This window comes from Malurus melanocephalus, unplaced genomic scaffold, assembly GCF_030028575.1.
Source record: "Malurus melanocephalus ecotype Western Australia unplaced genomic scaffold, MMel_1.1 scaffold_509, whole genome shotgun sequence".
Lineage (NCBI taxonomy): Eukaryota > Metazoa > Chordata > Aves > Passeriformes > Maluridae > Malurus > Malurus melanocephalus.
Window position 1 is genome coordinate 276803 of NW_026623741.1, and position 24920 is coordinate 301722.

Consider the following 24920-nt stretch of genomic DNA (forward strand, 5'->3'; position numbering starts at 1 on the left):
GGAGGCAGCGCGGGGACCCGCCGTGAGGGGGGCTGGGAGGGACCGGGCACAACCCGCGGCACCGGCAACGAGGAGGCAGCGCGGGGACCCGCCGTGAGGGGGCTGGGAGGGATCGGGCACAACCCGCGGCACCGGCAGCGAGGAGGCGGCGCGGGGACCCGCCGTGAGGGGGCTGGGAGGGACCGGGCACAACCCGCGGTACCGGCAGCGAGGAGGCAGCGCGGGGACGCGCGGTACAGCGGGCCGGGGAGGCATCAGGGGGAGCCGCGGTGAGGGGGCCCGGAAGGTGCAGTGGTACGGGGGTCCGAGGAGACACCGTAGTACGGCGGTACCGGGAAGGAACCTCAGGAACAAGTTTGGGGGGGTCACCGGAGTTCAGGAGATCCGGGAAGACGCCAGCGGGATCCGCGGTACGGGAGGGCCGAGTGGGCACCGCAGTCCGGGCGTGCACCGGGGTTTGCCCGGGGTCCCGGTGCCGGGTTTGGGCAGCCGCAGAGAACTGCCGGCCGCTCTGCCGTCCCTCACCGCCCCGCTGTCACCCCGCAGCACGGCGGAGCAGCCGGAGGGTCGCCAGGCCCCGCGGAGCCCCCTCGGGCAGAAGGATTTCGTCCCCGACGGCTCGGCCCGGCAGGCCGAGAGGCTGCGGCGCTGCTGCGAGGAGCAGTGGCGGCTGCTGTCCGAGGAGCGCCCGGAGCGGCCGTAAGTGCATCCCCGGGAACAGCGCTGGGAATGGCTTTCCCTCTGGAAGGGGTGATGCCGGCGGGTRGAGCACAGCCCGGGGGTCACGATAGGATCGAGCTGTTGGTAGCGGGAGGTGTTGGTAGCACAGTGAGTGCCCCGCACTTCACCTGCACTCAATGCCCGGGTTGGAGCAGCAGCGGTGCGACACAGCYTGGCTGTCCCAGCAGGAACACAGGGACATGCTGGCACACCTGTGGCTTCAGAAAGTCCCCTCACAGGGCTCTTGGTTTTCACGGTGTGTATATAATCCTGTAGCCTTTCCAGGCAGCAGCCACTGCCTTCTTGGGCATGGTCTGATAACAGAGCATCTTCTTGATGTTCCTGTGCAGCCTAGTGTCGATTTAACCAGGTCTCAGTGTCCCTGGTTTATCAGTTTTGGTGCTTTCAACAGTGCTGCCAGACTTTGGAGCTTATCACCTGGGAGATGTTCACGCCTGCCTCTCAACACTTGGCCTGCAGCTATTGACTTTTCCCTCCGTGTCCCCGTGGGTGGGTACAGTGATTTGAGGGTGTCTTGGCAGCAGCTGAATAATTGTATGACACAGAATCACAGAATGGTTAGAGTTGGAAGGGACCTTAAAAATCACCCCATTCCCCTGCCATGGGCAAGGACACCTTTTGTTTGACCAGGTTGCTCAGAGCCCCATCCAACCTGGCCGCGAACCCTTTTGGGAATGGGGCAGACACAGCTTCTCTGGGCAGCCTATGTTAGTTATTCAATAACCAATATCCTGGCTTAGGCCATGCATCTCCAGCAGCCTGCTGTAGCCTATGGACATGYATCTGTGCTGCTGACTGAATTCTCTTTTAACTGGTTGGTGATGATAAACTGGTGCTGCTAAATCCAGAGAATGATGTCTTTCTGATGCCTTGTGAAAATGCCACCTGGGAATTTCCTGYCTTTTGACGTCTTTTTGAGCTGTTTGTACTTCTACACCAGGAGCTGACTGTAGGACACAGTAGTAGTAACAAACTAATCTTTTACTGTCTCAGGGGGAATCTGGTGAAAGCTGAGTGGAAGCCAGAACAGGGCATTGTGGAGCTGAAGTCCCCTGCGGTGAGTGCTACAGAGTGTTGTCAGTGCCATCATCTCCTGCTGCCTCATAGGTTCCTTAATTTGCTCCTTGCAATGGGAAGGAGCCTGGTTGTCAGCAGGCAACAGCCAGAGCCCATTAGGGATTTGTGCTCCTGTTCCAGGGGAAGTTCTGGCACACCATGGGGTTCTCACAGCGAGGCAAACAGTGTCTGCTGCCCGAGGAAGCTCTGTACCTGCTGGAGTGTGTAAGTAGGATGGGGGCATTGGGAGTTTGCTGAATGACTGGGGGAGCTGTAGCAGCTGGTAAACACCTGGTTCTCAAGGAATTGCCTCTTTTAGCGTGTTGCTGATGGAGCTGTTTGTCTTCAGGCTGTGGGTTCTTACCCCCTAGCAGCCTCTGTGTCACTGACAGAATGTGTTAGTTGGCCCAGTGGCCAGTTCATTCATGGTCTTAACTTTAAGCAGAGATCTTTGGGGTTGCTGCTTGGAATTTCTTCCCAAGAAGAAATTTATGGCAGAAAGAAATTTAAATGTGGCAGACATAATAGTGAGACCCCGTTGTATTCAATGCTTCTCTGCTTGCAGAAATGCTGCTTAGGGCTCAGCTGGATTGTTTTGCTGAAGAGAGGGTTTTTTTTGTCTCTCCACCAAAGCCTGTTATCAGTAGAACTGGTGCATTGAAGTAAAGGCAAAGCAAAACAGATTTGCCTTAGCAAAGCAAACAGATTGAGTGTCTGATGCCATCCCTTAAATCCTGACAGCAAAGGTGGGGCTTTTTTACCTCTGGGATTCTGACAAATAGTTTGTAAACAAACTGATGGCAATAAAATAGTTTAGTCAGATGCTGAGTACAAAATCCTCCCAAAAGCAGAAAAGACCAGTGAGATGCCTTCAGCCCATCCCACGGGAAAGGTGTGGTTCATAGTGTTTTGTTTTCTTTGTTCATGATTAAACACCATCTAAAAAAACAAAAAGGAGGAAAAGAGGTGTCACTTGAAACTGCCTCCTGGATKTAATTTGCTATTCCCTGAACAAGTTACCTAGTGGGTATCCAAGTGGGATCTCTGGGTCTGTAAAGAATGTAAATGCACCTGGGGAGGTACCAGTTGATGCTATTGACTCCTCTGCCCCAGTTCGCAGTTGTGCTCGTCATAAGTGGTTTTGTAGTTGTGCTGTGTCCTGACTCACTGAGATCATCAAAGTTAAATTATCACTCAAAGCAATGATTATTTTATCAGGTGAGCATTTTGCTCCCAGCTGCATCCTCCTAATGGAGGATGCAGGAGCTGAGAGCTGTGGGTGGGAACTTCTCACCTGGCTGATAAAACCTGGGTATGGGAAAGGGACTGTCTGTCCAGATGGCACATGGGGAGAGATGGATATCATGTCAGAGAAGGTGCTGGGACCAGCTGTCAGGACCAGTGGGAAAGGACTGGAGTGAGCTTGCATAGATTTGTTCCTGTGATTCTCACACAAAGCTCTTGCCCTGCAGGGCTCTGTCCAGCTCTTTCAYAGGGATCTGCCCCTGTCAGTCCAGGAAGCCTACGAGACCCTGCTGTGCCAGGAGGCAATGACTCTGTCACATTACCAGGTGTGTTGGGACCTCCAGCTGTAGCAGGAGRATGAAGGCAGAAAGCCCAGCATCTGCCACAGAAGCTCTTCCAGTGGCTGGAAGCAGGCTAGGATGATCTCGGATGGAATGGGAGGGAAGTCATCCTCAGTTGTTCCCACTCACCTTCTTTCAGATGTTCAATTCCTGTTTCCCCACCTTTGCTTTGGGTCCTAAGCCTGGCATTTTCTCCTCTGCCAGTGCCACACTGTGCTCACTCAATTATAATGGAACTGAAGTAAATTGTTTGTGTTTAGGGCCGTCATTTAACCSTCTTGCTTTCCTTTGCTCTAAGGTGTTCAGCCACTTGAAGCAGCTGGGTTATATTGTACTGAGATTCGACCCCAGGTAACCAACTTTTCTTTCCTGTGCTGCTTTCTGCTTCCTGAAGATCCTGAGACTGGCTGTGCCCACTGCCTGGCCCCAGGGGATGGCAGAGGACTTTGGCCCTGCATTCTGCCTCTTGGGAGGATTAAAGGCTAAAAGTGGCACTCTGTCCTTCCTTGCTCCTCCCTCCTGAGGAGGTGATTGGGAACATGAGATGGAGCATGGATAGAGGGCCATCCTGGTCCTGCTTGGGTTTTTTCTGTGCCTTTGGTTGCCGTGTCCTGGGGGCTGRGCAGAAGGTAGCTCCACTGCCTCACCCTGCTCTCAGCCTCTGCGTTGGTCTCTCCTTCCAGCACTGTCCCATCTGCCTATGAGAGGCAGCTGAACTTGGAAAGTCACTGCAAGAGCTCTGRGAAACACCATCGCAAGAGGAGGAGGAGTTCCAGCCCCCGGTAAGGATGTGGCCCAAAGCCTTCTCCCATCCTCTTCCAGGCCATGCTGGCTCAGGAGCAGCTGCTTTGCTGCAGTGTCCCCAGGCCTCCCTGCTGTGGGTGACCTTGTCTGGCACAGTTGCTCTTGGCTGTCCCCAGGCAGTGCACTGCTTTTCCTGAAYGCTTTGCAGTGTTCCCTTTTGTCACATGTGTGCTTCATGCCAGGCTTAAGAGGGGCAAATTGCCAAGTCCCCCAGCTGTGGTGCTGAGATGCCAAAAGAGAAGTGTAGACAGGTCAGTGCAAAGGAAACACATCAGGTATCTCTTCCTGCTCTTTTTTAACAGGAGCACAGTTACCACAGTGCACATCTTACACTTGCTCACCTCCTCAATCCAATTTACCTCCCAAACTCAACAGCAGAAAGCACAGTTGGGTCCTGGAGCTTGCACGTATCCAAAACATCACCTCAGACTGGCAATGAGTAATTTTGCTCATAATTCTGGCAGTTCCCAGGAGGTGGCGTCAGCCTTTCAGRAACGGGGAGGATGAAGCTGCAGAGTCCCTGTTAACAGTAAATCAATGCTTGAGTTGAGAAATTGTAGGAATTAGGAGATTAAACTGGTGGTCTAAGAATTGCCCCATCTTCTCTGGAATCAGGGTGTGAATCTCACACCAGAAGAGGTGCTGGCAGGCAGGTTTCTGCCTGGCCTGTGCTGCTTTGGCTGAAGTCCAGCATGTTTGCATGGAGGTGTTTGGGTCAGTGTCTGGGGTGTGGACCTGGCTGGTAGGATGGGAACATTGTCTATACAAATCAAGGCTGGGATTCTCTTGGGCRTTGAAGTCGAATCTCTTGCAGGACTTCTGAGAGGTTTATTCTGCCTTTGGCATTCACTGCTTAGTTTTGGCAGCATTTTTTACTTTCTCATTTGTCTCACAAACCAGGAGGTTGTTGTTAAGGGTTTGCAGTTCTGTCTGGAAATTCCTGCCACCTTTGCTGTCCTTCGTTCAGGCTTGGCAGACAGCATTCTTCCTGTAAGCAGGGAGCAGGCAGGATTTAAAGGAGAGAAAGTTCTACCAAATGCTCTCCCTGAATTATTTACTGTTCTTTTATCTTTAGRTTGCATGAAAAGAAACATAAAATTTCTGAGGACCTTCCAGAAGCTGAAGGGACCTCCAGCAAGGATGGAGATGATTGTGGAGACTCTATTCTCATGGATGAAAAGCCCTTGTCAGTGCAGCCAAAGGAATCAGATGCTGGCAATGCAGAGGGAGAGTCAATGCCAGTTCCTCTTGATACAGGACAAAAGGACTCTCTGAGCTTCTCSAGCAGCCTGGCTGGAGACCRCAAGGAGAGCAGCACTGGCACCCAYGCACCCCGCTGGGATTTTACCAGCATCACTTTTCCCAACGTGGCCTCAGACCAGCCTTGCACACACCTGCCCTCCCCTGACAACTGGCTCCTGCCAGAGAACGTGCYGGCCAGGGAGGTGGATGCAGCTTCCTGGTGCACACGGATCAACCAGAAACAGGAGAAGCTGTCACGGAAGGAGAGGAAGCAGCGGGAGAGGGAGAGCAGGTACAAGAGCAGTGTCAATGCTGACCAGGAGGTGAGGCGCTGCTCCAACTGGCAGGAGTACAAAGCCCTCTTGGAGCAGAGGAGACAGSAGAGGGTTTGGAAACGGCCRTCACACCTCTGGGACCAAGCTGTCACACCACTGCTGCGGCCAGAAGAAGTGACCTCGCCAGGTAGTGGCTCTGGGAACATGGCAGGGCCCATTCTCCCCCCTACTCCAGCTCTGGGAAGCAGTGCCTGGCATGCAGCAGCAAAAGGGATGATATGGAGAAGCTGAACATTTGTTTTGGGGATAGTACTTTGAGCAGGAAAATCTTTCTATAGCCCACTCAAGTGCCAGGATAAACAGGGCCTTGGGAGGTCTTCTAATCCATTCCCCATGTCCTGCTGTATTGCAGTCCTTCCTGCTGGGCTGTTAGGCATGTGCAATCGGGGCCAGCAAGATGCAAAGCAACTGCAGGGTGTTCTGGGCTGTGTGCTGGGAGGAGATGWGGAAATTGAGGTCTTTGAAGTAGCCAGTGGTGACTGTGGAGCTGCCAGCCATTGTCGGAGGAGGAAGGCTCGTGGGTGGTGTGGAGTGCTTGGAGTGCCCTGGGAGGGAAATTGCTGGTCTGATCCTTTCCCGTTCCTTCTCCCTCCAGCTGCGCTCCTCCAGCAGATCAGTGTGCTGCAGCCCTCCCACATCCTGGATGGAGCCTCCCGGTTAGTATTCAGCCAGTCAGCTTGGAGCTCTTGGGGAGCGGGAGTGTCTTGTGACTGTCCCTGCTTGTGAGGTCTTTGAGGTGCTCACAGCAGCAGTTTGGGAGCTGCCTCACACCCAGGGTGCTGAGAGAATCCCATACCCTGCACTGTGACCCTCTTGCATCTCTAGTGAGGGGGTGACATTTCCATGAAGTACCAGATCCTGCAGCAACAGAGCCAGGGCTTTCCAGGCCAAGTAAAACATCAGGGTTGCTCTTTTATCCTGCCCTTCCCTCTCTGCACCGCAGCCAGGTATCTCCTCCAGAGATTTGATTGCAATTAATCAAACCTGTGCCTCATCCCTGGAATGTGCTGCCATCCMTGCTGCAGTGGTTATAAAACCTTGGCTTTGGGGTTTTTGGTTCTGATTCCTGTCTCAGAGTCTGTGTGATGCTTGTGTGCAGTCCCTGTAGTGCTTTGCTCCTGTCTTTGTTAGTGCTTTGCAATATTAACCAGGATCTTGCTCTGCTCTGACTACAGGAAACTTTGGGAAGTAATAAAAACAGTTGCAGTGTCAGTCCTTGGAGAAGTGAAGCCTTCCAAGGGACCCAAAGTAGTCAGTGCTCCCTCTTTGCTCTGCTGTACCCTGCAGTRTTTTGATCCCATACATGTGTGGGTTGTTCTGCAGGCTGCAGGAGGACCCAGAGGCCATGAAGATWGACTTCAACGTGTATCAAGCAGATGCTGTGTCCAGATTTAAGAAGACAAACCCTGGGAGGCCCCATGTCAGAATGTGTGTTAGGAGGTACCCATGAATCTTGCTGTTTTCTGAAACATTGCAGTTGCTGTTGTGGAAATGAAGTCCTAATGATCTGTAAATGACCCAGCATCTTGTGATCATCAGATTGTCTCCCTTGAGGGTGGTTCTGCCCAGATTTTTTTTCTTTCAGTTCCTCTTCCTTTGTTGTAGGCTGTGGCTGACAACTCCCCCAGCCCTTGCACTTAGCCCACACTCTTTGGTCATCTGGTTGCTGCTCATGTCTGAGTATTCCTAAGAGTCAGGAGAAAGAAATCACAGCTGTCATGCAATTTCAATGCCTATRGAATTCAGGTAGAAGCCAGTGTTGAGGGAGCTGTATGTAACCTGAATCCTCAGTCAGTGCAGATCACTATGGATTTCTGCAGAGATGAACCTCCCCAGAGTTTGCTGCAGGCTCTGTGCCATGACTTCAGTATTTTGATCCTTGTCAAATGTAATGTTAAGATCAGTAGGAACAGGGTAGGTGTCTCCTTTCTTGCTGGATCCACCTGATACCTAAACTCCATAGCTAGCTACAAAGTTCAGTTTCTGCCTTGTCTCATTTTGCTATACTAAACCTGTCCCTGTGCTCTCTGCAGCTCTAGTAGACAGAGCAAGGAAGGTGGTAATGCAGTTTTACCAAGGTATGTCATGATGTAGGATGTAATGTCAGTAGGATGATCCTTATTGCAGAAGTATTTTCATTGATGAGCAAGTAGACTGCAGAATTAAAAGGAGGGAAAAACAGGTCAGATGTTAATCCCAGCAACCCAAAGRTCTTCCCAGCACAAAGGTATTAAGATTGCAGTGGATTGGCCATTTGCCAATATTCCTGTGAACCCCATCTAATGGGCACAGCACAGAGCAGTGTGCAGTTATCCTTGTTTYTGGCAAAGGATTCAACAGCTGCCATTCCTGACATGTTGTGTTCTCACTCTCTGGGCTGGCTGCTTTGACTGAGAAGGGTGGGCAGGATCAGTACCAGCTCCTCAGGCTAAAGGGAGCTGTTGTGATGGCTGGCCAGGACAGCTTTGCCTCTGTGTTCCTCTTGCCTGAAGAACAAACAGGATGTTTTTTTCTCTCTGTAGCTTTGATGAGCAGATCCCATCCCTGCGGGCTCTGAAGCAGGTGACGTATCTGAGTGGGGACGTCCCGCTCGTCTTTGCACTGGTGGACCATGGAGAAATCACCTTCTATTCACTGAAGGAGTTCAAGCTGCCTGTTGATGTTAATCACTGAAGYTGCTGTCACTTGCAGAAATGGGATGGGATGAAGGAAACAGCTTTACTCAGGACTTGCTTTCCTGATTWATGAAATATTACAGAAAACGGAACCTGTGATAAGTGGAACCATTGGAAGTTGGCCACTTTATTGGCTGTTACAGACTGCACCCACCCAGATGGCTCAGGGATAATGTGTAATTTACAGCAAACAAGTGTGTTTGGCTTAGCTGGGCATTTCTGGGCTGGAGTACACACTGCCTTGTTCTTGAAGCCATTGATTCTCCAGCTTTCTCACCTCACAGACCACCAGCCTGCCTCTCCTGTGTCATCTTTTGACTGTGGACCATTAGAATACACTGTGCTGGTGATCCTTTTGTTAYATGTAAAGAATCACCGTGCTCCACCAGTGGAATGGTTGAAGTGTCACTGAGGTCACTTGGGGACAGAATAAGCTGATCAGGGCTGTGTCCTGAGCCTCTGTCATTCAGCTGTGCCAATGATTGTCAAGATCAGATTCTGGTCTGAAAAYGGCACAGCTATAAACTCAGTCACCTGGAGGAAAGTTTCCAGATGCTCAAGAGYAGGAAACTCTGCCTTGAACACAATTTCATCAGCCAGAGGTCACAGAAAGCCCCAGAGCATTGCAGATGGCAGCTCAGCCTCCTGCAGCAGCTGTGCTGAGATGCTTTTTGGCTGCACAGTGTTAAGCCATGCTCAAGTTTGCCCACCACTATCAGCACAGTACATCTGATAGTCTCACCAGGGCTGAACTGCAGCCCCTCTCTGCCAGCCCAACATCCTCTTTCCTGGCTGTGGATCCTTGTTATTTCTCTTGCAAGTGAGAGATCTCAGAGAAAAAAAAAAAAAAAAAAACCGCTACAAATTCCTAATGAGCCTTCCAGTCCTGAGGCTGTTGTGCTCCTGAGTATTCCATTGCTCTCCACCAGGATATCTAGGTACCAAATTTACTTTAGCCTCTATGCCARAAGTGCCAGGTGCCAGAAGGTGTGCTCAGTGGGTGGAAGTGGCTGAGCACGGCTGTGTTTGGTATCAAAGTTTTCAAAACTGTAATAGCAACTGGTTTAGATGTGTTTTATTTGRTATTTTTATAACTCCTTTTGGAGATGTGGATAAGGCTAAGCAATAAAAAAAATCCTTTTCCAACCATGCAAGCCTCTCAGTGTGGTTCTTAATTCCCCTAGCAATTCTAAGTTATGCAGAGGGAGACTGTGGAGGCTACTGGGACCCCAGCAGCAGCAGCAGCAGCTGGTGAATGCCTGCTCAAGGTCATGCAAGCCCGTGGCTGTGTAACCCTGGTAACCCTGCTCCTACGCCATCTGCGTTTGCATACAGCCGCTGCCCCGATCCCGGCGTGACTCAGAGCCTGGAGGTGTCCCCACATCCGCGTGCAGTTCCTGTCGGCACACGACAACTCTTCCTCGTTCATCTTCCTCCTGCGTGGTCAGAGGTATCGTAGCCCAAGGTGGCGGKGCTGTGCTGCCAGTGCCGGCTCATGTTTCACACACACGCCCCCGTTATCAGATGCTGGAAGTCGGCGAGGCTCTGCTGAGGTGAGGGTCTGACGGCTCCTCCCACGCTCCCTCCCCTTCCTCTTCCTCCTTTCAGCAGTGCTTTGGCTTTGAGAGTTCTTAAAGCCGGGGCTGGCAGCCCCATCTGCCCTCAGCGTTCTCCCAGACTGTTCTACAGATTAAAGGCAGTGGGAAGAGAGTTTCTAAGAACAGGCGCAGCCTGGAGAGCTCCAGTCTGACCCACAGGGCTCATGTTTGTCCTGGAATTAGGTCAAACTCACTCCTGGTGATTTCAATCAGTCTCATCTCCTTATGCCAAGGTGGAATTGTATCGATGAACTCCACGAGAGCCACCCAGTGAGTTTCGCTGGGGCAGAGACTCCCTGATTCAGCACAAGACAATTACAATTTAATAACCAGTGCAGGGARGATTGAGAAACTGTGGCTGCCTTGCTCAGCACCGTAACATCTGATGGTGCCTTTACCAGGATAGGAACATGATCCAGACTGATACCGCTGCTCCAATTTGGCCTGTGGTGCAGCTCGGCTGGGCGTTGCAAGAGGATGACAGAACTGAATATTTAATTGAAAAACATCACTTTTGGAAATGTAGGTGAAATACTGACTGTTACTGAATCCTTGTCAGAGGTAACTTCAAGCTTTTGCATGGATGTAGAGAATGGGCAGCCTTGGCCTGCCACTGCACTCAACATAAATACAGCTTCCTTATCCAGCTGCTTTTATTTGCAGCAGGACACAGGGTGGCTCCTGCCGGGCTGTGCAGCAAGACTTGTGTGCCTTTCTCCAGCGACGGCCTCGACTTTCTATAAAGTGTATTTTCACAGGCAGGCTGTGAAAGCTGGGAGTCCCTCGAGGGGCTGAAGCRGGGAGGAGAGGCTCTGGAGGCTGTATTCCCGGGCTGTCTTTCCCGGTTCAACTTTTTCCGTGCTGCTCTTTCCCAGGTCGCCTTTCCCGGCTCGCCTCTCCCGGCCGCCCTTTCCGAGGTCGCCTTTTTCAGGTCGCCTTTCCCGGTCAGCTTTTCCCGGTTCGCCTTTCGCTGCCGCCCTTTCCCAGCCGCCCTCTCCAAGGTCGCTTTTCCCGGTCAGCTTTTCCCGGCCTTTTCCCGGCCCGCCTTTCTCCGCCGCCCTTTGCCGGTGCCGGGTGCCCGCGCTCCACGAGCCGCTCGGTGCCACTCTCTGATTGGCTGCAGCGCGCGCGCTGCTGAATTATTCATGAGCGCGCCGGATGAAAGAGAGGCGGAGCCGCGGCTCACCCTGATTTACATACAAAGCCCCGCCCCCACACGCGGTTTGCATGGCGGAGCCCCGCCCCGGGGGCGGTCCCGGTCCAGGCTCCGCCCCGCCCCGCCCGGAGGTGCCCGCGGAGCGAGGCCGCCGCCGCCGCGCAGCTGAGGGGGAGCGGGCGTGGAGCGGAGCGCGGCCGGGGCGGCCCGGCCCCAGCCCCCGCAGGTGAGCGCCGCTCGCTGGGCCCGCACGGGGAGGCGGGAGGGGTTCCGGGGAGGGGTCCCGGTGAGGAGTTCGGTCGGCGCGGCCCCGGCAGAGCTCTCCGGAGCGGCCCCGCCATGCCCGCCCGTGCTGGGTGCGCGGCGGGGCCGGCAGGCGCTCCCGGTACCCGCCCCCGCGCGGTTCACATCGCCGTGCCCCGGCCGGCCGTGTCGGGGCTGCCCACACCTGAGACCCCGCCGCACCGGGGGGCACGGGCAGTGTGTGGCTTCCCGTGGAACTTCCATCGCTGGCGCCGAGGGCTGTTGGGTTTTGTTGGGTTTTGTTGGGTTTTGTTGGCTGTGTGTCCGTGCCCAGGCTCGCTGCGCTGTGTCTGTCCCGGCCGGAGCGCGCAGCCCCCGCGGGTACCGCGCGGCAGCTCCGTATCCCGGGATTCCCCGGGGAGGTGGTGGCAGTGGCCGCTGCGGGACTTCCTGCTCGGCCCTGGAGCGGGTCCGGGTCGGGGCCGGTGCCGGGGCTGCGGAGCCTCCGCGGGGGCTGCGGGAGCCGCTCCCGCCCCGTCCTGCGCTGGGAGATGCCCCTGCCCGCAGCCCGGCCCCGCCGGKCTCTGGTGCTGCCGCTGGCTCCAAGCAACGAGTCTTGGAGAAGACAAGAACAAGAGCTGCAGTGACTCTGACTCCCTCGGGATATYYKKTWRSMWTTTTTTTTTCTTTTCYCTCTGCYCGTATTAAATGCATCTTGTCACTGTTAGTGTGRGGCTTTTTTTCCCTTCCCAAAGTTGTGAGAACTTGCTGGATGAGGGAGCACTTTACTTCCAGCAGGCAGCAAACAGGTGTAACAAAACAGTGAAACAAGTTGTTCAGCCTTTGTTTCAGGTTGTCCTTCATTGTGCCACGGGAACAGGCTGTTGCTGGTATCTCCCCTCCTGCAGGAGAGGCTTAACCTTGGCTTTGGAGAAAGCTTTGCGTGTTTGTGTTTGGTGCTGTTGATGGTGTGGAGCAGCTGAAGCAGACTCTGGGTCTGTGTTTCTGCAGTCAGTGGCACAAAGCCTCGTGCTGTTGTGGGGATCGTGACAGGACAGGGGGACAGCTCTGCTGAGATTGTAGAAGTAAAAGTTGTCTATTGTCAGGTCTCACTTGATGGGGAATGCTGCTCTTTGTAGTCATTTGAGAGCACTTCAGTCAACTGGAATATCTGGCTTTACCCAGTCCCAGCTGAAGCTGAGTGCCCAAAGCAGCTGCCTGGTGATCTTAGCTTTGATTCTGGAAGCTGGTGCTTCTGGCAAGCGGAATGCAAAGTGCTGGTACATCCCAGCGTGCATCCTGGCACGTTCCTTGTAAGGACAGCCTGGYCCATGGAGGAGATGAGGATGATCTGTGCCAGGAGTGAGCAGTCCCTAATCCTGCTCAGTGCTGCTTGTAGCCTCTCAAGGGGCTCCATATAACTCATTGCATTGGAAAGGGAGAAGAGTTCTCAAACATCTTCACAGGAATGGTGCTGAGGAATGTCTTTTGTTTGGTTTTTGAACAAATTTCATCTGCTGCAACAGCTGACCAAAGAGAAGTGTTGCAGGAGTTAAACCAGTTGAGAGCTCTTTATCTTCCAGTGGCCTTCTGGTATGGTAACGTAATTATTCCCGGGAATTGCTTATGGAAGAGGTGTGTCTTTTCTTGGCTGACATAGAGGCTTGAGAAATGTCAAAGAGCAAGGGAGGTTTCAAACATATGTCTTGCAGTTAATACCTGGCAATAAAAGTATGTGATACTGTTAATACCTTCATCTTTCATTAAAATATAAAAGGAGGGGCTGATTTGGTTTCTGTGCAGAAATTGTATGGCAACTCCAGTTCTCATATAAAMGTTTCTCATAGCTGGGTCTCTTTGTGTAGCTTTATGAAACAAATGCTTTTGTGGTTTGCTCCACTGACCCACTGTGTGTAAAATGCTGCTCCAAAGTTACAAGCCATTCTTCTGTTTGATTCACACTCCTTTGCAAAGCCTACAAAGGGTTTTGCATCATTTGCAATGATGTTGTTCAGTGCAAAGACTTTGTTCTGCTGTAGCGTTTTGAAACTTTGTGTTGTCATGCCCCCATGACAAGGAGAACACAATGGGAGTCATAATGACACACAAGGTTTGCACAATTCCCAAATTCATTGCAGGTGGGCGGTTCCTGGTAACTCCAGCACAAGGCTGTGGAAGTACATGAACTCGCCTGAGTTGTGTGATTGGTTCTCAATTATTTTCAATGAGGCCTTGGAGAATCAATCTCGGATATTTTATTTAATGTTGTCTGTGTTTTGGGAGGGCAGCCACACACACRTAGTGTTTCTTTATGAAATCCTTTTTAGAGGATCTTCTGGTTTTCCTCTCTGACTGCTGTATACAAGGTGCACCTGAACACTGTGCTGTTTATGAAACTGCAGGTGCTGGGGGGTAGCAATGGCTCAGCAGTTGTGTAAGGGAGATCTCTGCATGGTCTCATTAAATTGAGATTAATGTTAGAGCATCTTCCTTATCCTGGGAAAAGGAGGTGATGTCTTACACTTCTCCCTGTGCACTGCAACTGCTCCTTCCCTTGCTTTAGCTGTTCTGCTTGGCTTGTGCTTTCTTCTTGAGTATCTGCCTTGACAGCGTGTCACAGCTAAGCAGAGTGGTAGAGATGAACAGTTAAAGAATAGTTTGGGCTCATTTCATTGATTGCAAGCTAAAATTCTTCTTAAACTCATCCTTTCACAGTGAGTCACGGTGTCTGTAATTGATAAATGTGGTAAGTCTGGTAATTAAGTGATACTTTGCTCAGTTGGTGTGAGATCACTGGTCTAAGGAAGAGCTTTTTGCTGTGCAGTGACCCAGCCTCTGCTCTGTTGCTGCTGACTGTGTTGGTAACAGCAACAAGGCAAACYCCTGGGTGCAGGAGAGAACCTGGTTCAGACAAGGCCATGGCAGTGACKGTTTGTTACAGCAGCACCAACTGCCTGGAATTCAAACAAAGCTGCTTGATAAGGCCTCTTTTATTTTAGCATTGCTGATAAAGTGTTATCAGATGCATGGGTAGAAGTTCTCTCTCTRAGGACCTGTGAGCAGGAAGGAGTGCTGAGGGAGGAATGAGAAGGAGACCTAAACCAAGGCAGGATTTAAGAGTTCTCGAGATCTTTGCTGGCATTTTGAAAAGAAAGCTCTTGGACTGTATCCCATTGAAAACCTGTGCAAGTTGAGTCAAGGTTGCCAAGGAAGCACACAGATGGTACCTTGCAACTCTGCTACGTGAGCAAAATAAACTCATTATGAGTATGTTTTTGTTGTGGGGTTAACTTGAGACTGCATCCACACTTAATACTGTCTACGTAGTAAAAACTTCTGACCTGGGCTTCCTCTTCTTGCAAGACTGGATTAACTTGTGTGATTGGGACTTACAACATTTTGGCTGGAAACTCTGCTCTCATGGGAGGACATAAGGAAAAATTTCAACAAATTTCTGCACAGGGTAATTCCCTGCAAAGCCTGTGCCAAGCTGATGGAGAAAATGATGGGAGAGTGTCTCAGCAAGCTGTTCATGGGCACCAAGACACGTGTGCAGAAGCAAGGAAGCCAAAGGAAAACGTGGAGCTCTGGATTGGTAACACTCAGCAGTGAGGAACAATTAATGCTGCTCCTGGGAAGAAGCATTTGTCCTTCTGTTGAATGAGGGTTCTCACAGCATCTGAAATGAAGGGAGCTGAGCATGGAAGACAGAGTGAAATCTGGTTTTGATRTTAAACTGCTCCTTAGTCTGTGATTGGAAACAGGATTGTCTTGCAACTTGTGCTTTCATTGCTTTTCTGTATGAATAGTGAGACTTTGCTTTGTGTCAGGATCTCATCAAATGAGGTGAAAAAGGGGACGTGGTTGTATTTAGCTGAACATTCAGGTAACAGGGCAGTAGGAACTCTATGTACAGGGCACTCTGAGCTCTGCTGTCAGGTGTCCATGTCCTCAGTGCCACCAAAACTTGGGTTGGCTCAGCCTTGGGCTATTGTTGCCTCTAAACAGCTGCCCTCAATGCATCTTGAAAGAAGAGAATGTTGCRCATAGTTTCTGGTAAAAGACTCCTCTTTGAAAGCCTAAAGAATTGTTTCCCTGGAAAATGAGAACATGAGATACATGCAGACCTGGCATAGCTTCAGAGGCTACTGGAGAATTCCTCTCTGGCTACTTGTAGCCACAACTGTTACCAGATGSTTGTAAATGCTGACTGGCAGACAACTGCCGAGCACATGGGGCTGGAGTTTTGTAAGACTCCAAAGGTGTGTGGGAGAGAAAATGGCCTGCTAAAATGTAAATGTGCATCTGGAAGATAAGATTATGCAGATTGTGGAATCTATTTCTAGAATTGGAAGAGATGCTTGCTTATTGTATTAAAACCAAAATGCTTCTCTTCGATAAGAGCCTTGTAAACTTGTGATGATAACTCTGCTTGGACAGCCTGTGCTGCAGTGGATGCTGTTCCTTTGTTGCCTTTGCTCAAAACTGCTTTTCCTCCCATCYTCTCCTGTACTGTGACACTCAAGGTCTGTTTGCTCAGAAAGAAGCTCTGGTATCACTCAATGAGAGGTGACTTTCATAGTTTGCCTTCTCTGATCCTCTCAGCCCTTCAGGGTGATGGTTCTTCAAGTGAGTTACTGCTCAGTTCAGAACTACCACACTTCTCAGCCTGTTGAACAAGTTGTTGTGGGCTGGAGTGTGAGTGTTGGAGCTCTTGCATAAGCAGGCTCAAGCTGCACGCTTCTGGATGCAATTAATATTTCAGGSTAAAACATTCTAGCGAGGTGCTCAATGTGAAGTTGTGTCTCTCTCAAATCAAACCCTCTCTTCTTTCTTTGCTCCTGACACCGAGTTTTGTTTCTGCTGGCACAGCTGAGGTCTCTTGTTCTAAAGTGGGAAGGGTAATTAGCAGAGTTTCTCTGTGGGTTTGCCTCGTTTAACAGGTCCAGGATATTGATTGACAGAGGGAAAGGGTGCGTCTCCTTGGCACTTTCCTTTCCTTGTCTGGCTAAGGGCAAGTTGTGTGTTATACATGGGTGTGATACRCTCTCCTTTCATTGCACAGAGCCTTGTCACTGCTCTGTAACTTTTGCTAACTTAAAGTGAATGTAGCTTTGTGAAAATACAYCCCTCTCTCAGGGATGTCTGGTGAAAGAAGACTTATGATCTGATACTATTTTGGAAATTTCCGTTGAGGTACTAAATCACTGCAGAAGGACTTACTTTCCAAGTGAACTACATTTTTATTCTTCCCCTTTTTTGGGGGGGTTCTCATACATTGTTTCTGTGCACATTCTTCACCCCTGCATGTGCTGATGGCTCACAAACACAGATTCCTGTAGCTGCCCTGCTCAGAGCCAGATTTTCCTCATGGTGATTGATGCTGCCAGTGATCGAGGTGCCTGGAATGTCACCTAGGTGATCTTAGTCATTCTAGGGACTAAGTGACCCTGTGATTGCTCCTCTGAGCCAGGACTGCATCGCAGCCCTTTGGGGAGGTCAGGGCCCTGCTGCACAGGTGCTGGAGATGCTGGAGTGTGAGCAGGGAAGGTAAAAGGGCAGTAGTGCAACAAAGGGGTACAAGTTCAAGCTCAGGGAGTTTCTAAAGRGAGTTCTCAAAATATGCCTGTGGAGCATCCTGTTTATCACACCATTTCCTTCTTTTGGACCTTCACAGCTGGTGCAAGGCCTTGCTAGGAACCCTTTGAAAAACAGCTYGAGCTCCTCAGGAATGGCTGCTTTAAGTCATTCTCCAAAGGCCATTGTTGCTGGCAGGAGCTCAGAGATAACCACCTTGTTTCCAGCTGGGCTATTCCCATCTGTACAGATGTGAAAACTCCTCCCCTCAGTCACTCACACCTCCAGCCCCACTTTTGAAGGTYCAAGGCTTTCTGTTCACTTGTCAGTCCCCCTGTGGTGCTCCTGRTCCTTTTCTTTCCCATACATCAGCCTCCTCCCCACCTTGCTGTAGGTGTGTATGAACCTCTTCTGACGTGGAAGATCCATTCTGATTCTTCATTGCACCCCACAAGTTCTGACCACCACTGTACATGTGTTGTGTGCAGAGCAGCTGGCAAATTGCTCCYTGCCCAACAAATTAAAATAAAATACCAAGTGGAGTGTGTGTAAACTGCAGCCTGTGAGAGATGGCCAAGGCAAGCAGGAGCTCTTAYACCAGGGTGAGTTGTCAGGATGTGAATTTAAACCTTTGCTCTTGAGATGGCAGAGTTTTGCTTGTCTCTTAACACCTCTGCAGAGGGGAGATGTGACAGTCTCCTGAGCTGGACAGAACAGGAGATTGGAGCCTGGTATTCCCCATGTCAGGTCTGATTTTTCCTGTTTGGATCCTCCTGTTGTTGTGAGGCACCAGGCACTGGGACAGGCTGTGGTTGTGCTTCAGCTGCACGGTGAATTGCAGGTGCAGAATTCCCTTCCCCTACCCCCATCTCCAGCAGGGAGTTTGGCTTGATATTTTACAAAAGCAAGTTAATAATTAATGCGGCTCCCCTGCAGGCAGCACAGYGCCCTTTCTGCCGTGCCCATGGAGAGACCTGAAAATGAGATTCTTTCTCTTTTTGACTCAATAATAGCTGGAGGGTTACCTGGGGTGAGAMCTGATGCTAGTCAATAATGCCTGAGCCTGGGAGTTGGCCTTTAAGTTGGGTTTGTCTGAACGTTTATGCAAATACTGCAGTTTTGCCTTTTCTTTGGATAAGGTCAGCTCAAGGGATCACAAAATGGCCAAGTGCAAGACCCCTTTTAAAATCCTCTTTTTTTTATCTGTACTGGTTTGCTTTGTCATTGTGAAAATGGAATTTTGTAAGGTGCTGCACCAGAGAGCTGTGCTGGGCTGGTGTCAGGTTTTAGTCACTCGATAGTGATGTTGTCTCAGTCTGCTCTGGCTGATTTGTTACCTGCTAAACCAAAATAAATAACCTACTTCTGCCTGCTTTCTGCTCAGGCTGCCTTTGTTTATATGGCTTTGCTTTTCTCTTTTGTTAGGATTTTTGTTGCCAAGATACTACAGCGAGGAAGATGAGAAGGTTCTTAAGAGCCGGACATGATCCAGTGCGAGAGAGGCTCAAACGCGACCTTTTCCAGTTTAACAAGGTACGGGGCTTTCCTCAGACTTCAAGGCAAATCTATTCTGAGCCACTGCACCCTGCAAAGGGAGGGATAAACTACTTGAGTGTGGGTGGAAAAGTTAAATTTAGGAGAGGTGGTTTGTTCTCTTTCTCAGTTCTGTCCCTTTTTCCCCTCGATGTGYCTGAGTAGTTTCCTTTAAGCTCCTGGGCATGTTCTCAATTCTGGCTCTCCTTTTTAAGAGGAAAGATGTTGTGATGCTGTTGGGTGGCATTTGCTGTAAGAAGACATCTTCACAGCAACTTTTTTATCTTCTGAGTGGTCTGTCACTTGCTGTGCTATGTGCTGGGACTCTTTCTGCCATAGGTAGTCCTTGTTAGGAAAATAAACATTTTTCTAAATAAAAACTTTTTCTAAATAAACATTTTTCTAAAGATACACAAAAGCCACAGCTTGTGATGCAGCTGAAACCAGAGTTCTTTGTCCCTGATCATACTTTGGCTTTACAAGTATGCCTCTGCTTTTAAATGTGAATTTAAAAGGCTGTGCTAGCACCTAGGCAGCACAATGGCCATTAATAATGAATTTACTATTATCTTAGTCTGAATCTGTTTCTAGGTTTTTTCCCTTCCCTCTCTGAAGAAGAAATGGCAATGGCTGTGCTATCTATCCAACACTGGGCATTTTCTTTTGAGCCCTGGCCAGGAGCACAGTGCTTTTATCTCTAGAAATGCCTGGTATTAAATCATTGCTAGACTAATGGCTACTTACACCTTCTTTGGGGAGCAGAAATATCGTYGTAGGATTTGTGTTTCCGAGATTTAAATGGAATTTTGCTGAAAAGCATAATGGATAAATGAAATCAGCCTAGGAAATAGCCTCTTTGATTCGTTAGAACTGTAGTGTGGATGGATACTTGAAGTGGAACTGTGGATATTTGAGGTGAATGAWTTAATGTGATCAGTACTAAGTGACACCAATTCCATGCATACCTCCCTGCCCTTGGAGAGACAAAGGAACTCARAAGGGTTTCAGGTCTGTTTTCTGCCCTGCTACCACGAGGAAATCCTAGTGCAGATGCAGTAGAAAATCACTGAATGCAGACCAGGATTGAATTGTTTGCATCCAGCTGAATGCAATGTCAGCTTCAGAAAAGACATCCTAGGGATGGGTCAGAATTGCGATGGGTCAGAATTGCTTATGAGCGTATAAAATTATATATATCTTGGAAAAACCTTTGTTATTTTGAGGATGTCTCTTCCTTGAATATCCCTTTCACTTATGAGAATGTTTGGCTCAGCTTTACCTGCCAGAGACACACTAATTTGGATAATGCAAAACAGGGTTGAAAGAGGTAGCTTTTGCAACAGAGGGAAACTTCCAAATATATTAGAAGCTGACATCAGGATTTGTGACTCCATTTGATTCAGTCCTGAAGGTAGCTATTGCATCTTGTTTCTAGGAGACACCTACTTTGGGCACTTCCTAATGACTTACTCTCATTAACAGCTTGGTAATTAAAGGCCTTGTAAAATGCATTTGCACCTTTAAGCCACAGTAACTTGTTCTTTTCTAATATGAATCAGAAGAGAATGAACATTATACACAGAATCTTTTACACTTTTTTCTTGCATAAAAGTGAGGGTTTTTTTCCCAAGTCTTGTGTTTCCCATTCCAGTATTTCCAGAGATAATGGGTCATTTGAAAGYTTCTACCCTTTGATCCAATAAACATCTACTCACAGCTAGCCAGACTGAGAAAATCTGGGAAAGTCAGACCTTAATTCTGAGCTGTTGAAGGTTGTGGCTCCAAGGAGCCAAGAATCATAGTGCTCTGTGTGCCAAGGCTGTCCTGCTCTAATGTGCTATTAGAGCAAGCCCATTAGTGCTGGTAAGCAGGTTTTAAAACACTTGTTATTTGAGGTATTTGAAAGACTTCTGGTTAAGAACCTGCTTGGGAAATATTTTGTGGGACTGCAAAGTTGCTGATCAGAGAAATTGCAYGGTGGATTTGCACCTCTTCAGTGTGTGATGCGGGCCATGACTAAAGRGAAGGTCTGTGCCTTAAAGGTGCTGGGGATTCCTGCCCTCGTTTTACACTGGAGCTGAATATAAATGCAGATTTATACAGATTTAGTATCCTATAGTGGAATGTATTTGACCATGCTGACCTAGAATGGATTTTAAAGTCTGTTTAATTTGTGTGGTGGTGGATTTTTGTTTGTTTGTTTACTCTGACAGGTATAAATAGGCTGTGATCTTTTTACTGMCTCTCTCTTGCATTTCTGTTCCGGGTAAGAGATGCTCCAGATGGTTTTAAAGGACTGATTGATGACTGGACTAGCGCTTCAAACTCTTCAAACTTGTGTTTGTTTCAAAAAAACACCTTCCTAAATTCTGCTAGTCACTTAGCTTTGCATATCTGTTTCTCTGTGTGAGTAAGAACTTCCCCTGCTTGTGTGTACCTGTTGCAAGAATCTGTTTTTAGCTCGGTGGATAGAATGAAGGATAAGGTATGTGGAYTTGGCAGTCTACTTCTTTGAGTTTATCCTGCTTTTGGAATTAGTATTTGGATGCCTTTGGCTCAGTCCAAGTTCTGCAGAAGGAACATGTTCAGGCTGGCATTGTCAGACGAGATGATGGGTAACACACAGGTGAACCAGCCTGTCTTACAGCTGAATGTTTCCCAACTGGGAACATTGCATTTAATTTATGGCTTTGTGTTTTTTTCCCCTGTTTTCAGCCTTCCTGCCCCCTTTGCTGCTGGGTGTGATGGACAGCTTACCTGAACTCTGAATTAGTGTCTGTGCAAAGCCGAGTTAGCACATACAGGCTTCATTGTTTCTTCAAAAGATGAACTAACAAAGGGATGGGCTTTGTGTTGCCTCTGGTGGGGTTTGTCTCTGCTCTGTCATAAAACAATCCGAGAGGAGAAGCAGAGACAAGGGAAAGGAGGAAGACAGAATTTCATCGGCACAGTTTTAGTGTGGGCTGAGAGCAACTGTTCAGCTTGGCCACATTTTTCCTGCAGTAAATATGACTGACACGAAGCATTTCTGTCAGTGCCGCTGACACCAGGCTTGCCTGAGTCTGACAAAACTGTGGAGAATGAAAAAAAAAAAAAAACCTCCTACCTTGCCCCAAAGAAACAAAGGCTCTTTTGAGAAGGAGGGCACTTTGTGGGCACTCCAGTTTCTTATTTCAGCTCTGCTGAAAGGCTGCATTGTAACCTCTGCTGCCTCCGGCCCCCCTCTCTCCCCCTTGCTGGGTTTACCTGCTGGGCAGGTGAAAGGATTTGCTGATGAAAGCTGCCGAGAGAGGGGAGGGGAGGAGGGCAGCCCAAAGCTGCCTTGATGTGATTTAACAACTGGGTGCAAATGAGTACAAGGAAAAGATCTGGGTAATCAGGACAGTGAATGTGAATGCCTGGCCCTGGTGGTGTCAAATGCAGCCCAAAAGCCACCTGAAGCCTTTATTGCCCAGCTGTGGAAACAAATGAATGATAAAAGACAGAGTTATCTTTGTCACATCTTCTGGGCTTGAGGATTCAGAGCTATCAGAAGCCTTTGGTACAGTTCCCTTCTCTCTGGGAGCAGTTGTGTAGCACACTGTGGTTGTTACTGATACCTCTCTTTTACAAATTTGTCTGTAGAATGGGGGGTTCTTCAAATTTTTGGTCGAATGAAAACCTGGAGGAAAAAAAAAATCACCCTTCTAATTATTATTACTGAATGATACACACTTGGTTATGCAGTTCATAGGTTTCATACTTGAAAATTAAAGCTTTTATTGACTTGTCTAATGTGTTTACAAATTAACACATCAAACCCAAGATATAATTAGGCCAGTATTAAGTCTGGTGTTGACAGCTTCCTAACAGGCAGTGCAGTATTGTATAAGTCATGGTTTTCTGGGAGTTATGGTTAAAGCTTTATCTTCTGGGCTGGATGAAATCTCAGAATAATCACAGTTTCTAATTGATGTGTCACAGAAAATTGCACTTAGTTGTGCTGATAACATGACAGTGACTGTGAACAAGTTGAAACTAAAACTAACAGAGAGTTACAGTGGTGTCTCACTAACAAGTTCCTCACTTTGTTTTGGGTGAGAGTGGAATGGTGTTTATTGCCTGTGCTACACCTGATTCATTTAAATTTTGATTTGTTGTTGTGATAACGTGTTACCTTGGATCTTCTTCCCAGAATTTWGCACCATAGCTTCATCCTCCCACAACTTTGACAATTGGGAAGCTTTTCTGTGTTGTCTCAGTAGCTGTTACAGTGCAGAGAAATTCCTCTTTGCCTTTTGCTGGATTAGGAAACTGCCCTGTTTCAATTCTGAGTCTGTAGATAAATTCCTAATTTCATACAGTCTCCTCTAGAAAGTTTGATATGTGTAGCTATGCAAAGGTTGGTTAGCAGCAGTTTCAAAGGTGACATTAAAAATACTGATTTCTCAAAATTTGTTTTTAATARTACAAACCTGATSCTTAAATTACCTTCTTARAATATAAATAGGTAGGGCTGGAGATTAAATTGTCATAAAAGGAAGTAAACTCAGTGGTCTTGGAGCTTGTAGTACCAATCTTACTACCTACAAAAGGTACAAAATTAGTAACCACTCTTTTGCCCAGCCTAATGAGTTGGCAAACAGAAAATTGGGAAATGCTCCAATATTTCCAGTTTCATCTTTTAAAGAGGCTCACCTTCCCCTAAGAGCACCTCAGGCTGGGGTAACCAATATTTAGAGGAGGGAGGTCTTTTCTTGCAGTTTAGGAACTGTGATCAAATGGGTGAAACTGARGCAAACTGGCAGCCCCTGGAGTCAGCTGGATCCTCCTGTGCTGTGTCTTTGAGYAGGACATTAAAGAGCTTTCAGCAGCTGGGGCACCTCGGGCTACAGCCTGACCACACAAATGAAACCAGCTCCATTTGATTCTCGAGCAGGGGATTAAGTTGGGAAATCACTATGCAGGAAATAAAATCCAGGTGCAACTTTTAGGCTGAATGAAGCATAAAACTTAAGTGATGTGGTAGCTTTCCTTCAAAGATGTGATGGAAATGAGGATGGGAATGAGGTGCAAGTTCTGTAGATGGAGGGTTCTCTGATTTTTTTTTTCTTTTTCAGTAGTGAGTGTAATGAATTCTTATTCTGTAGCTGGCCAGCTTGCCTTAGAAGAAGGTGTTTTCCAGAAGTTGGGCCTGAAAGGATGAGTGTTTTCCAGGAAGAATCCCTATTAATCTGTGAGCACACCAGCCTTTTTACCTGGCTGTGTGTTGGTGCATTCTGGTTTTGCCTAACCCAGGGTAAGAGCTGTGCATTAGCACTTCTGAAAACCTCCCTGAGCTCTTTTCCAGGCAGCCTGGTGGCATCCTGTAAGCTTGGATRGCAGGATATTATTCCCTGGTGTGGAAATGCATCAGCCATGCTCACTGTGCTGTGTACAAATGCTCCAAATCTCCCTCCTGGAGCAGTGTAAATTGTGCTTTGGGGAAACCACCAAGGCCAAGCAACACTGCTCTCCATGACAGTGACATCTTTTTAGTCCCAAATGGCTTTGAATTACTCTGAGGTGGCCTAGCAGGCTCCTGCTCTCATTAAATTCCAGTGATCCTCATGTTCCCTGTGGAAAATGGATGTGGATTACATTAGTTTTGCTGGCTGCCCATTGGAAATCTCTTTTATTTCCTCGATGAAATTTGCAGCTTCCTTCACTCTCAGCTCTGTGTTGCCTTGCACCATTTCTTCACGCCAGCCACCAAGAGCAGGTCAGGAAGGCTGACCCGTGTGGAATTTGGCAGATAAAGCTGGTCTTMCAGCTCACAGCATTTGTGTCAGACTCTGGAATTGTGCTGAGCAGTTGGTTTGCAGCAGTGCAGCTGATGTGGAGTGATGGAGTGTGTTGTATTGACCAAGCTGTGCTTGTGCAGAGTTATTTATAATCTTAACATCRAGAGCTGCTTGGGCTCCTGTTTTCAGAACGTTTCTCTTTCATTTCTGGATATCCTGGCTGTGGAGCCAGGGGTTCTTGGCACACATTTCATCATTAGGCTGTTGTTCTGAGAATCTAACCTGTGTTTGAACACTTTTCCACAGAAAAWGCTGCCTTTAAGTACTGTATTTCAKCCTGCCATGCTGTGTTTACTTCTGGGTTTTATCTCTGTCCAGCAATGCCCAGGAAACAAGCTGCTGATCATGATTTTCCCTTCTCTCCCCCAGACYGTGGAGCATGGATTTCCCCACCAGCCCAGTGCCCTGGGCTACAGCCCCTTTCTCCGGCTCATGGCCATCGGGACACGATCAGGAGCCATCAAACTGTATCCTTTGAGCACCTTGGGTGAGACTTCCCAAACCTCAGCAGAGCGTGCAGCTTTGAAGACACTTCAAAAGTTAGATCAAATA

General features: G+C 48.8%; 2 protein-coding genes across 4 annotated transcripts in view; both read left to right on the forward strand.

Moving 5' to 3' along the window:
- TSEN54 (tRNA splicing endonuclease subunit 54) overlaps window positions 1-8621 on the forward strand; it is a 29304-nt gene extending 20683 nt beyond the window's left edge. Inside the window, exons 2-12 of the mRNA XM_057381419.1 lie at window positions 139-699; window positions 1735-1798; window positions 1939-2022; window positions 3270-3368; window positions 3682-3734; window positions 4067-4165; window positions 5263-5891; window positions 6360-6420; window positions 7088-7204; window positions 7798-7842; window positions 8287-8621. Of these exons, the coding sequence (XP_057237402.1) occupies window positions 139-699; window positions 1735-1798; window positions 1939-2022; window positions 3270-3368; window positions 3682-3734; window positions 4067-4165; window positions 5263-5891; window positions 6360-6420; window positions 7088-7204; window positions 7798-7842; window positions 8287-8437 (1963 nt within the window). The 3' untranslated portion in view covers window positions 8438-8621. The remainder of the gene's footprint in view (window positions 1-138; window positions 700-1734; window positions 1799-1938; window positions 2023-3269; window positions 3369-3681; window positions 3735-4066; window positions 4166-5262; window positions 5892-6359; window positions 6421-7087; window positions 7205-7797; window positions 7843-8286) is intronic.
- A 2697-nt stretch (window positions 8622-11318) lies between these two features.
- Window positions 11319-24920, forward strand: part of LLGL2 (LLGL scribble cell polarity complex component 2) — a 32596-nt gene continuing 18994 nt past the window's right edge. For 2 of the 3 annotated variants that reach the window (XM_057381387.1, XM_057381388.1), the window contains exons 1-3: window positions 11319-11419; window positions 18439-18546; window positions 24738-24835. In XM_057381387.1, the coding sequence (XP_057237370.1) occupies window positions 18472-18546; window positions 24738-24835 (173 nt within the window). In that variant the 5' untranslated portion in view covers window positions 11319-11419; window positions 18439-18471. The remainder of the gene's footprint in view (window positions 11420-18438; window positions 18547-24737; window positions 24836-24920) is intronic. The other variant, XM_057381389.1, reaches the window with a different exon arrangement.